Here is a 12,273-nt window from a genome sequence, read left to right as displayed (position 1 = left end):
GAGTGGGAAGAAAAGTGAGCAGTAAACTGAAAGGAAAAGACATTTACAGAAGGATTTATGCTGATGTATTTCTTAAGGCTGAAAAATTCAAATCAGATATTTGTATCTACAGTAACAGAATGATTAATTCAGCCTTTAGAGCCCACCTTGCTGGGTCTTATTTGAGAATTCAGTTGTACAAATTATGGTTCTTTAATAGCTACCTTGTGGAAACCAGAAAAGTTGAGAAGTGATAGCCTGAGGCACCATATAACCTCTGGTTGCTCGTTTCTCAAAAAACTCTATCTAATGGTTTTAATAGCCTGATATGCAGTCATTCATCACAAATTCAAAAAATTAAGGTTCTTTGATCTATCTATATAGTATTTATCACATTTATACCCAAGCAGTAGAACAGACCCAATACTTATTTCTATTTTCATAAATATACATAATAAAATTGATGTTTTACTTCAAAATTGCTAAACTGCAGCAACTCCTCAAATTTATGCTTAATAAACTATTTCACATAACAAGACATTTTCTCTGAATGCTTGCATAAAGTGTATTCCACTGCTTCTTAATTAAATAAAAACAGTGACACCATAGAAAACTTTGCTTCCAAAAGAAAATACTTTGGGTCCACAATCCATTGAAGACATGCACGCATAACAAAGCTTTGTTCACATTTAACATGAAGCCAGCTGCCAGAAACAGTCAACACTGAAAAAACTGTGATACAAATAAAATTACTTTCTGTGACTTTTTTTCTTGCCAGGATGACAAGTTTTTCTGAGAGAGGATTCTATCTCTTAATAACAAACTGTTTCTGTCATATACTATTCACATCAAACTGGTTTTACAAATCAATAGAGTCATTGTTTAATGCTAGTACACTGAAAACAGAATAAAAATTACTGACCAGTACCTTCAATAAAACATCTTCTTTCCATAAGTAAATTCATTTCAATAAGTTGTGAGCTAATTAGCTTTTGAAGGACTTCTTTAAACATAGAAAAGTATTATTGAAAATACTTCCATTTTTGATATGCCTTCTCATTTTAAGAAAGTCAGTTTTAAAATGCCACTAGACAATAGTTTATTTAATGGTGCATTTTTTGTTGGCTTTGGTTTGGTTTGGGTCTTTGGTTTGATTGGATTTTAGGATACTTCTCTTTCAAAGTCTGAAATACATAAATAAAATCCAGCATTTGCTAGCGTGAGACTTTGATAAACACAGCCTTTCCCACATGAACTCCTTCGATGTATTCTAACAGTTGACCACAACATCAGGAAAATCACTTCTATTTTCTCCACCTGTAAACTCTGAAATCTATGTAGCCTGAAACTATGAAGTTTCTCATGCAGTTCCAAGAGAGGAGAACAAATAGCTATCCTTAATAGCACACACTTTCCGTTTATTGTAGATACTGTAATTGACTGCTTTGAATCTCACAACTGACCAAATTTTCTGCAGCAGAGGTATATCACTGAATAAAATATAAATAAAGAACATTATTTTAAGAGTATGCATCAGTGGGAAAACCCCGTCTGAGTCCAATCAATCAATATACCTCTCACATGCAAATCAGACTAAATATGAATACTCAGTTATTGTTCCACTATTACTGGCCTCCTCACTTTTGCAGATGTGTGTGTGATGAGGAAGCAGGGGGTGAATTGCACCATGGACAGTAGGCTTTCTGGCAGCTATGGGCCACTTTATATTCACTTTAAAAGAAAAGCAGAAAAGCCTATGAACCTTATTTTTCTTCACAAAGACCTGCCACTTCCCACTCAATGGACATCTCATTCTTTTCAGCTACACCAGATTCTCTTACCTCCTCTTCCATCACTGACACCCAACATCAATGGAAAGAAGGGCTCCCTCTTTAGATGTAGAATTACAGTAATTGAAGATAATGCCCAAGCTCTTGTCGCAGACAAAAGCTGAGGTCCAGGTATCAAGTTCCTAACACCTTGTGGATGCAATGTCTTTAAATATTTGCCTGGGTTCATAACTCATTTCTCTGTGAGCATTTAGTACAAGCTGAAGGATAACTTCAAGGCATATATAAATCCCATAAGAGTATTTCCTCAAAACTCAGAGTGACAGAATTCCAACATGGCTCCATTTCATCAAAGCTGCTGGGATTCAACAATATCCATTTAAAAGAGATTGTTTTTCAATCATTTCCATGTCTGACACTTAGCAGATTCCAAATCCCAGTGATCAAGACAACAAAACAACATGTCTTGGACCTAAAAATAAATTTCTTCCTTTATTACTCTCTACACTAAAACGTATTTCACATCTGCTTTTCACTGCTCTTGTATTACTTTAATTGCTTTTGAATTACAGCTGAGTAAGAACGCTGTAGCACCCCCTTGTCCTTATTCTGGTACTCCACCTATCAGCAAGATAGTATGTGCAAAAATACTCCATTTATACAATAATATAATGGCTAATCCAGTGAAAAATACTTCTTAAGAACTCTGAGATTCAATTTTTGGAAAAAAAAATTGTAGAATCCTCACTGTTTTAAAAGGAAAAGAAAGTCCATTGCTGTGTTATTGGCCCTGAAAGGTGTTTTCATTGAAATTATTCAAAAAAACTTTCAGAAATTACTTTGAAAACGTATCTTTAGTACTGTCCCCAAAAATGCTGATCTTACACACAAATTTTCGAATACAATTAGTCCTGACCCTACTTATATTTTATACTTTGAAATAATTTGCTAATTAAAAGCACTTAGAATTCTTTCTGTGGGAAAAAAATATGATAGCACATCTGCATTATATACAACTTCTGGACGAGCACTAAAGAATTCTGTAATTACTGAAGGCAAGCAATAAACACTGCGAGCAATTTGGACCATATGCCAAGTTATATAATATAATGACTTAGCAGCAATGATCACAGGTAACATCTCAGACTCCATAATCACCCATGTCTCTGCTGACTTAAACCTGGTCCACTGGTTTGCAAGGACCAATTAACAGTTTCTTTCTTTAAGCCTACTGGTTTTAGGAACTGATTGTACAGCTGTAATGCACACCTGGGACTGCTTGGCACCAAACACTGGGTTCTGGCCCACATACCCTGACTGTGCTATAAGAAGCAAAGGTGTCCTAAAAAGAATTTTCATTAACACAGTGCTGTGAAATCTTTACTTCTAGCATCAAGAAGTCAATATATATGGTATTATATCTTGAGAAAACTAATATATGCCATGAGTGTTCATGACTGACAGATGAAACTTACACTCAAACTCCACTACATAATCATTACTTCCTTCTTTCCAAGAAGAGGTAAATCAGAGAATGTGTTCTTTTCCCTCCCTCACCCTTATGCTCATCAAAAGAGTACCACATCGTAAAAGAAGTTGATTCTTCAAAACTGTAGCAGTCCAGCAAAAAAAAAAGGATGAAGATGGTATTGTTATGCTGCCTAACTGCAGCAGTATACTGTAAGAAAAAAACCAAATCATGAAAGCTGCCTAAAGAGACAACCATAAGAAAGAAACAGGATGTTAATTCTCTACCTTCATATTTAATGTCAGAAATGTTCTGAAACAACATCAATATAATTTTTAATTATTCAAAATGTTTTGTTTAAAATAAGTAAACAAATTGAAGCGTTTCTTTGCACAGCACACTTCTCATTGCATGAAAGTTAAGACATTTCTTACCTTTCCCTGAGCTTTGCCTCAGTTACAGTTTCCCTACCTAAGCTTCCAACTACACTGCAAAACAGAATTATTGCCCAGAAACCTGGGTTTGACCAAACAGTTTGGCAGAGGATTGATAACAGGAATCAAAAGACAAACACCAGGTTTCCATTCCCATCATCCTGTGCCCAATTACAGACTGAATCAATCCTCAAATTTAATTTACCGAAACTAAGAACTGATGTAAGTCATATTAGCTGGAGATCACCATAGCACTGAATTTCACCATCCTTTCCTCTTTTTCACCTGAAAGTTCTCTGTGTTATAGACAGGCTAAGAAGAGATGACATAAAGCCCCAATGCCAGTCTTGCTTCACATTACATTGCTTCAGCATTTCCAACCTTATTTGTTCTGCAGGGCTCTGTAAGGGAGTTTTACCTCCATGCAGCAAATAAGCACCACCAAAATAAAAATCAAAACTTATCTTTAGAATAATTTTAATGGAAATTATACTGCATACCATGGAAAGTACTGCTATAATGCAAGTTTGTGATGAGAAAGAGAACAAAAGAAAAAAGCCAACACAAAATTGGAAATAAGATGTTAGCTTAGATTAACACCTCTTTTTTCCTACTGGGCCAGAATGTGGTAGACAGCACAAAAACTAAGCTGAGTTTGAAGACAGGATTAAGAGGGCAGGCAGTAGTTGGCATTGCAGTTTTGGGTATGTGCTTCACACAGATGTGAAACCACAGAAGACAATACTGAAGGCCCTTAAAACTATGTCACTGAAACCTCAAGTTAATAAAAAAATTCTGTCTTCAAGGGCTGTAACAGACGGGAACAACTTTAAAGCTGGCACATGCTCTGTTTTATGACAAGGACAACTCCATTGTTTAAAATACCACAAAGCTAGAAACTCTATGCATCAATTTAGCTCCACCCAGAACACAGAATTATTTAATACTGCAGTTTCAGAAGCTATGTTACAGCTTGTAACATTCAGCTGTGGACTGCAAAATTATATATAGTGACTAAGGTAGAAAATAAATAGCTAATTAAGAAAAATGGTCCTTTACTAACATGTTTTTTCATTTTGCTTAGCCAAGTTTTCCTCCATGATTTTATTAAAAACCAAAAGGACTAACGCCTAGTTTTCTGAAGACAGTGTAAAGATTTCTTTTCCTGAAGAATCTTCCAAGGGAAGTTTTACAAGTTGGGAATTCTTTGAAAGTTCTGATGTTGTTTTTTTTTTTTTAATTTTACCTGAATAACCACAGGAAAACACTGACTAATACTGAGAACCATGAAAATTATCCTTTCATGGTAAATATTAATTTGTATGGGCCATTAAAGAAGAAAGTGACTTAACAGATCAAAAGATTAAATTTCCTGCATCTCTTTGTACCCCTCCCAACTATCAACCTGCCAGCAGACAGCACATAGTGTATACCACTGAAATCTATGCTTTAGGCTAATAGTCTCTTGGCATTCTGGACACTGGTTTGAAGCTATCCAGCTTCTGCCTGGAAAATTCATCAACACTGTCTCCTGACACAAGCAGAAGGAAAAAAATAGCTAAGCAATGAGATAGTTAGAGAATACAGTGTCAGTCCTGATTACTGTCACAATTCTCAAAATTTCCCAGTTTTCAAAACCATGCAAAACTTTCAATATGCTTTTTTCAATCCAAAAACTCTTTATTCAAATACCAAACCAAATATTGTCAACTGAACTGGCTTCATTTCCTTCTGAAATGCTGGCATAAAAACCACTGGAAAACCACAGAAATGCAAAATTTTATTTACTTGAGAAAATGCAAATTATAACCAAATAAATGATAACACAGTACAATGAGCTGTGCACCTGAAATTCAAAATTTATGAAGCTAGTGGATCTGTGAAAACAGAGGATTAGAATCCTGTAACACGAATATGCTTTGAGGAGAAAAAGAAAGTGGAGATTAATTTCTTGTCCCTCTTCACAAGGATCTAGCAAGTTTGCCTTCTGCATTCCAGAGCTTAGCATAGCCTTGCAGCTGTACAAATAATTTTTTTTCTGTTCTCTTAACAGGCGTTCCAGATTTCTTATTTGTTCTATATTATTATGCCAGGTAACAGCAGGGATAATGATGCTCAACCCTTTGACCATGAAAGGAAGAAAGAGTAATTCGCTTACCTGGGGAAACAGAAAGGACAGCCAACTGTACTTAAATGCAACCAGTCAGGTCTAATCAAAGGAGACGAACCAAACTGGAGTGCATTTTTACCATCAAGTTTAGATGAACAGTTACGCAAGAAACAAATAAGGCCTACTCCTGTGAGGTTTGTCAACCAGCATTTCATCTAACACACCTCAATATGATATGGATTAAGAAGAAAAGGACTGCTCTAAGGCCTCAGAGCCACAAGTCTGTAATTCCATTTGTAATTCCATTTAAGCATATGATTATTAAAGCACAGTTATAGATGACAGAAGGACTAAATAATCACCTAAAATCTGTTGCAAACTTATGCTTTATTTTTACTTAATTATGTCAACACATCGGAGTCAAAACTAAAAGCTCCACTGTAAAAGGTAAAATAGTCTTTCCCGAGAAGTTTGCAATTCAAATAGATTAGATGGAAAAAGCACGAGATAAAGCAAGATAATCTCTACTTGATAATGTGAAAATTAAACACACTCCAAGATCACAGGGAAATAAATTAATTTAACTAAAAACTGAAACTAAATTTCTTGAACTACCTCTCCTTTGTGATGTTGTTACATTTCAGGTTTATTAGCCACATTAGGAGATAACAGCTGAAAAAGAAGTCAGAAAATTGTCGTGAAAAAATAAGAAAACTGTCATAAAAATGGGATGTAAGTGAAAATACTCTAAATTCCTACAGAATCACACCAAGGCAGCAATTCACAGAAGACAGAGCTCAAAGCAAAGAACTCAAAGTCTATATTAATCAATGCCCTTCTCCCAGTATTTTATGTATTACTGCTCCAGATCTACTTACTATCTGACATTCAAATGAACAGGTAAGGTAACTGAAGCTCAAAAAAAGAGTAACTTATCCCAGGATATATGTAGAGCTTCTTTAACAAAAGCATAAGCAAGCATACAAGACCACTTTCTGTAAGAACCTCAGCATCCAAAAAGCACTGTAATAGGGTTTGGATGTATCTTGTAGCTATAAGGTTAAGCCCAGTAATGTAGTTTTTATATTCACTGCAGAGATTTTTTCAGCATGCATGACACCCTGCATGTCATTTCAGCAGAACATGCATTCTGTGTTGAAGTAATCTAGGTACAATTCAAAGATATAGAACAACCAAAAAAACAGCTTCTAAAGATATATCATTTTATATCTTATACTTTTATGATATTCATTTTCATTAGACACTTGGTTTTTTCACCCTTTATTCACTGAAATGACCTTAAATTGAAAATCAAGACAAAATGTAAAATGTTCTTTTTTTCCAGTGGTCAAGAAATCTCACCTAATAGATGCAGAAAGTTAGCCAGCATCACATGAAACAACTGATTTTTTTTCTCAGATTATTGCCGATAATTGAACTGCTCCAAACAGCAGGGGGTATAGAACTCTATTTCATACAAAGTGATTATTAATTGTCATATCACTTCAAAGTATCACTTGCTAACTAATGATAACTGGGAAACTGATTTTTTTCACAACTTCCTAAAATTTAATAAAGAACAGCAACCTTTCTCCTATATCTCCTATGTCTATAATCGAGAACTTTTGCCAAGCTCTTTTTGTTTTGTTTTGCCATCTGACAGATACAGTTGAGTATTTAGAGCCATAATCATTCAACCACATTGGAAAGTCCACAGTAAAAAGTTTCTGTATCATCATAGCCATGCTGGAAAATATGAAACAGAACAGTGTCAACATTCATGTTGCTTTCTTTGCAGTTCATTTCCAGAGTCTTTTCAAACAAACACGTTGCTTTCTTGCAGGATTGTAACACCATGTATTAAGCAGAAGCTGGTAACATTTGGAATGACAGAGAACTTCTGCTTAATACAAGTGCCAAAATGAATAAAGAAAAAAATAATGGGCATATTGCTGGAAAAAGCTGCAAGGCTTTTCAATTTTTTAATTAAAAAAAATTGCATACCAGAAAATGTTAATGAGCTGAAGGTCCCCTGAGTTCACTTTTACACGTTCTGTGCTATTTTGATGCCCCTGTTAAGGAAAACCGTTCTCACTCAGAACTGAAGACATTCTTTTTTCAATGTCACAGCAAAATCTGAAATCTAAAAGTATTTTGTTCATCATGCTACTTTACTCACTTCCTTTAAGCCACTCAGAGTTATCAAACTAGAAGTAGAGAAGACAAAATGATCGCAAGTCACACAGTTAGAAAGAATTCAACAATACCTTTAACTTCTTCATAAATGCTATCATCTATCGGTTCACTGTTCGCTTGTCCAACATCATCATATTCCTCTTCCTCCTCCTCAGGAATAGCATTAGATCCTGTATCTAGGTAACAGCGGTTTAAAAAGTTAACATTTAGTGGAAAAGAATGCCTAAGCAGAAATTTATGCAAAATGAAAACAATCCTTCCAGTACATTCTGCTTATTTTTTTACACTGTTCAAGGGGTAAGAAAGAGTTTTTATGAAGGAGTTTGTATAAAGGAGAGCTTTCAAGCTAAATAGTATTCTGGGAGAAAAGCAAAAATCTTGAAGAAAGATAAAAGTCATATAAATCTGTAATACAATTGAAAACCAGGACTTGCTAATCAAAACTTGGACATGTGGGAATCCTACAGGTTCTAACATGACAGGTAAGTAAATGGACAGAACTACTGTCAGTAAGCAGTATTGGCAATAAAGGCAACTGCTCTACTGGCTGGCTTACCTTGAATTACAAATTTGACTTGCTGTACCCATTCTTCTGCTTCTTTGGGAGTGGCAGCTGTAAACTATTAAATGCTTATTAATAATTACTAGCAGTAATGTCAAAAACACAACTACAATTTCATTACCAATAAAAAAGTGGGAATGTAACATTCCCATCACTTCCTCAAGAAACCATTAGCAATTCTTTTCATGTCTTCTGGTACTTTTCTTGCAAGGATGCTTCTTATAATGTACAGCTAATTTTGACAAATTTACGTAATTGAAGGAGAGGATGATGGATTTGAAACTCTGATCAGCAGCTGGCAGCTGTGCAGAAAAAAGCTGCTTCTCTTCATCAATGTCAAAGCCAGAAGTGATGAACAAAATTTGCCCTTGACAATTAGAAGACACCCATGAATTTCTTTAGACTGCTGGATACAGTTTTCTTAAAAATGTTCTTGTCAGACTCCAACACACTACCTGACAGCTTAATTAACTGGCTTTCAACCGCAATCTCAGATATTTAAAACTTATTAAACTTACATTCCATATTGATGTCTGGCTGATAGATCTCTGAATTGCACAACTGATATGTGCCTTTTTGTAGGTTTTCCTTGAAAAGCCATGACCAATACAATATGTATTTAACACTGATACATATTTTAACTTTTTTTTACTATTTAATTCACCCAAGAAATCACAGAGACACACTATACAATAGATATTAAAATGCTAATATTGAAATGACCAGTAGATAAAAGATGATAGATTTCCTTGCTCTTGACCAAAAAGATAATATTTGAACATGTACATACATACGTTTAATCAGATTTTTTTTCCTAATATATGAAAATACAATATATGCAAGCAAGGTTCTCCTTTTTTCATTAAGATATCAGTGACAGTTGTTTCACTGAAATGTTAATTCAGTAACTGGAATTGTAACAGCTTTGTCAATTAAATTTCAAGTCAACATTAAAAAGTCCAACCTGATAAATGCGCTTATCTGGAGCAGAGATTTCAAAACAACAATCTTTCTTTGCATCCTTCCGAAGGCTATTATTCATTCTGATGGTGTAGCCCTCTAAGGCAAATTCACCTTTCTGTTGTTTGTCTGTTGGAGATAAAAAACAAAGTTAGAGCTTCATTTACAACAGTGAATGTAAGTGGCTCAGCAGGTTATCGTTTATTCAGATTTTGTTTTCTATTTCATGAATTTTACAAAGAACATGGAGGTTTTTAGCAAAATGATTAAGTGATGCTTCTGGAGATAAAGCTTTATTTTAAGGGAAGATGTACCCAAAAGTACATTTTTCTGTAGGATGCCTAAGGAAGTCCACAGGGGGATGTTTGCAGATGGTGGTCTTATTTAGTAAGAAGTGCATGTTATGACACTTGTATCTAGGGAAAGCCAAGAACTGGAACTTGCAAGACACGTTTCCTATAAATCAGTGTCTCTTTCAGGTTCAGTAAACCAATGGGAAAACCTGTCTAGCTCAGAACTTGCTGAGCTCCCTCCTAAACTAACCACTTCACTCAAAAAATAAACTTCAAGCTTCTTTTTAAGCAATTGGAAAAGCTGCTTTTCACATTCTCCCACCCACTCCCAGATGTGCCTCCTTTCAACATGGCAAAAATACAGAATGAATTTTGTTATAAATTCAGGTGTGTGCGTCTGTGTTCATTCCAAAAGCATTTCTCTCAAAACAGCAAATGTTTAATTAGCTAATAAAAGTACTGAGCCCTACCACAGTTTATTAGGTACAGCCATGTGGTTGTTCTAAAGACAATTCTACTTTTCAAAGGTTCTGGTTTATAAAAGTATCACTTACAACAGATCTGACTTTAAATACACTTCATGTTGTGCAAGCAGCACCTGTGCACTCCGTTCGAGCCCTTCAAACCAAATTCTACATCAGATTTTATGTGCTCTGGCATATTTTGGCGAATATTAGAAACAAACCAAAATGTAAAAGTAATTAAGTTTTGCAATTTCTGCAGATCACAGTGCAGCATTCAAGTGAAGACTGGCATTGTATTTCACATTTTGCACAGGCAAACAAAGTGCAGTTGCATATCAAAAAAATGCCATTTAGTGTGGGTTTTTTTTTTACACAGAAAAGCATTAATTAACAATAAGCACCAGGCACAGCAGCAAAACTACTTTAAATATTGCTGAATAGAACTTAGCAAATTGAACATCCATTGCTTATGCTTGTCAACAAAAGAAGAAAAATTCTACAGTAGATAAAATAGGAAAACTATGATTTTCAACATGCTTTTGTCATATTTCTGGAAATTTAATAGGAAACAAAATCTGTTTCCAGTCCTGAGAGGGTAAAAACTGGCTAACAAAGCAATTTGAACATAAATGGACATAAGGGCAGTCACCAGTCAAAGACTCTTTCTAGTAATCTTATATGCACGTAGACACATTCTCTGTCCTTCCACCTTTTTATGAACTCTCACCCAGGGCAAGCAAATACCCAATAACACAGTCATATGAGAAAATCTGGGGCACCATTCTATTTTCACTTCCAGTCCCTTCCCCCACAGAAAGTTTTATTCTGTCTTAAATAAGTACTAATAATATAGTACTAGTATTTTATATTTGATCAATCCTCCACCTCTATTTCAAGCAGCACACACATGCAAAATTGATGAATTCACACCAAGGTAGATATTAGAAATAATAACTTGCAATAGGTTAACTAGGTTCCTTTTAATGAAATTCATTTCTGCCTAGGACTGTTATTGTTCCCTCCCTTGTGACCTCAGGGAGAAGATGAAGTGAAACACATTAATTTCTCACTCTCCTGTGCTGGAGGTTTATCAAAACCCTAGAAGATAGGAGCACTCAGGCAGAATAAACAAATACCAGGTTCAAAAGGTAAAAACATTTTGTCAAGATAAAAATGAGGCAAGTATTCAAATTTACTCTCTTGGATTATTTCTGAGACTGCTTCTCTGTGACATGGATGATCCCTTTTATGGTAATACACTTTTACAGAGCTAATCTCGAATGATCTTTGCACTGGTACTCGTTCTTTCAAAGAGCATTGCAGTTAAACCACAAAGATGCTGTACTTTGGAAGGGGATGGTGCATGACATCCATATCCCATTTGATTGTTTTTCTGTTTATACTGTTTTTTGTCTTATCTCTCTGAACACACTATTTCAGTGCAAATGAAAATTACCTGTATACACCACCAAATATATATATATCTCCATCCTTTGCTATTATAGTCCTTCAATGACCATTATAGCAATAGACTAGACTTAGCATTGCTTCTTTTACTTCCAATTGTCTTAGCAGTAACCTCTGAATAAAGTCCAGTGTGGTGCAAATGAGGAAATTCTAAGACAATGAAGTACTTCACAGCCCTGACCCAGAACTTGTTAAAGCTGAAAGACTCAGTATGAATTCACACACTCTGTGGCAGCAAGCCAGAGATAAGACCCAGTATGTCCTGAGAAATGGCTCCAGAAATACAGCATGGCAGCACACAGGTCAGCTATAGCTCAGCTGCCTGCTCTGATGGTGACAAAGGAGATCTACAAATGCCATTTGCTCTTGCAGAACACATCTTTCCATTAGGACTGGAGACCAACTGAAAAGGATCAGACCATCACCTGATCACTATGGAGCAAACCATGACCTAGAGTAGCTGCTTGGCCAAGTAGAGTAGTCAGGTGCAGGCTTGAAGGCAGATCCATCCTGGGATCATCAGACTCAACAATTACCTCTCTTCACTGCT

The 12,273-nt window shown here is 35.4% G+C and overlaps 1 protein-coding gene across 2 annotated transcripts in view; it reads right to left on the bottom strand.

Annotated features, from left to right (window-relative positions):
• Positions 1 to 12,273, bottom strand: part of SKAP2 (src kinase associated phosphoprotein 2) — a 118,860-nt gene that overhangs the window by 30,043 nt on the left and 76,544 nt on the right. For both annotated transcript variants that reach the window (XM_068208419.1, XM_068208427.1), the window contains 3 exons: positions 9,504 to 9,628; positions 8,534 to 8,597; positions 8,049 to 8,153 (listed from right to left, as the gene is read on the bottom strand). In XM_068208419.1, coding sequence (XP_068064520.1) covers positions 8,049 to 8,153; positions 8,534 to 8,597; positions 9,504 to 9,628 — 294 coding nt within the window. The remainder of the gene's footprint in view (positions 1 to 8,048; positions 8,154 to 8,533; positions 8,598 to 9,503; positions 9,629 to 12,273) is intronic.

The sequence above is a fragment of the Anomalospiza imberbis genome, chromosome 1 (genome assembly GCF_031753505.1).
Source record: "Anomalospiza imberbis isolate Cuckoo-Finch-1a 21T00152 chromosome 1, ASM3175350v1, whole genome shotgun sequence".
Taxonomy (NCBI): Eukaryota; Metazoa; Chordata; class Aves; order Passeriformes; family Viduidae; genus Anomalospiza; species Anomalospiza imberbis.
The sequence above is the reverse complement of the archived record's forward strand: the minus strand, read 5'-3'. Positions and strand labels throughout refer to the sequence as shown.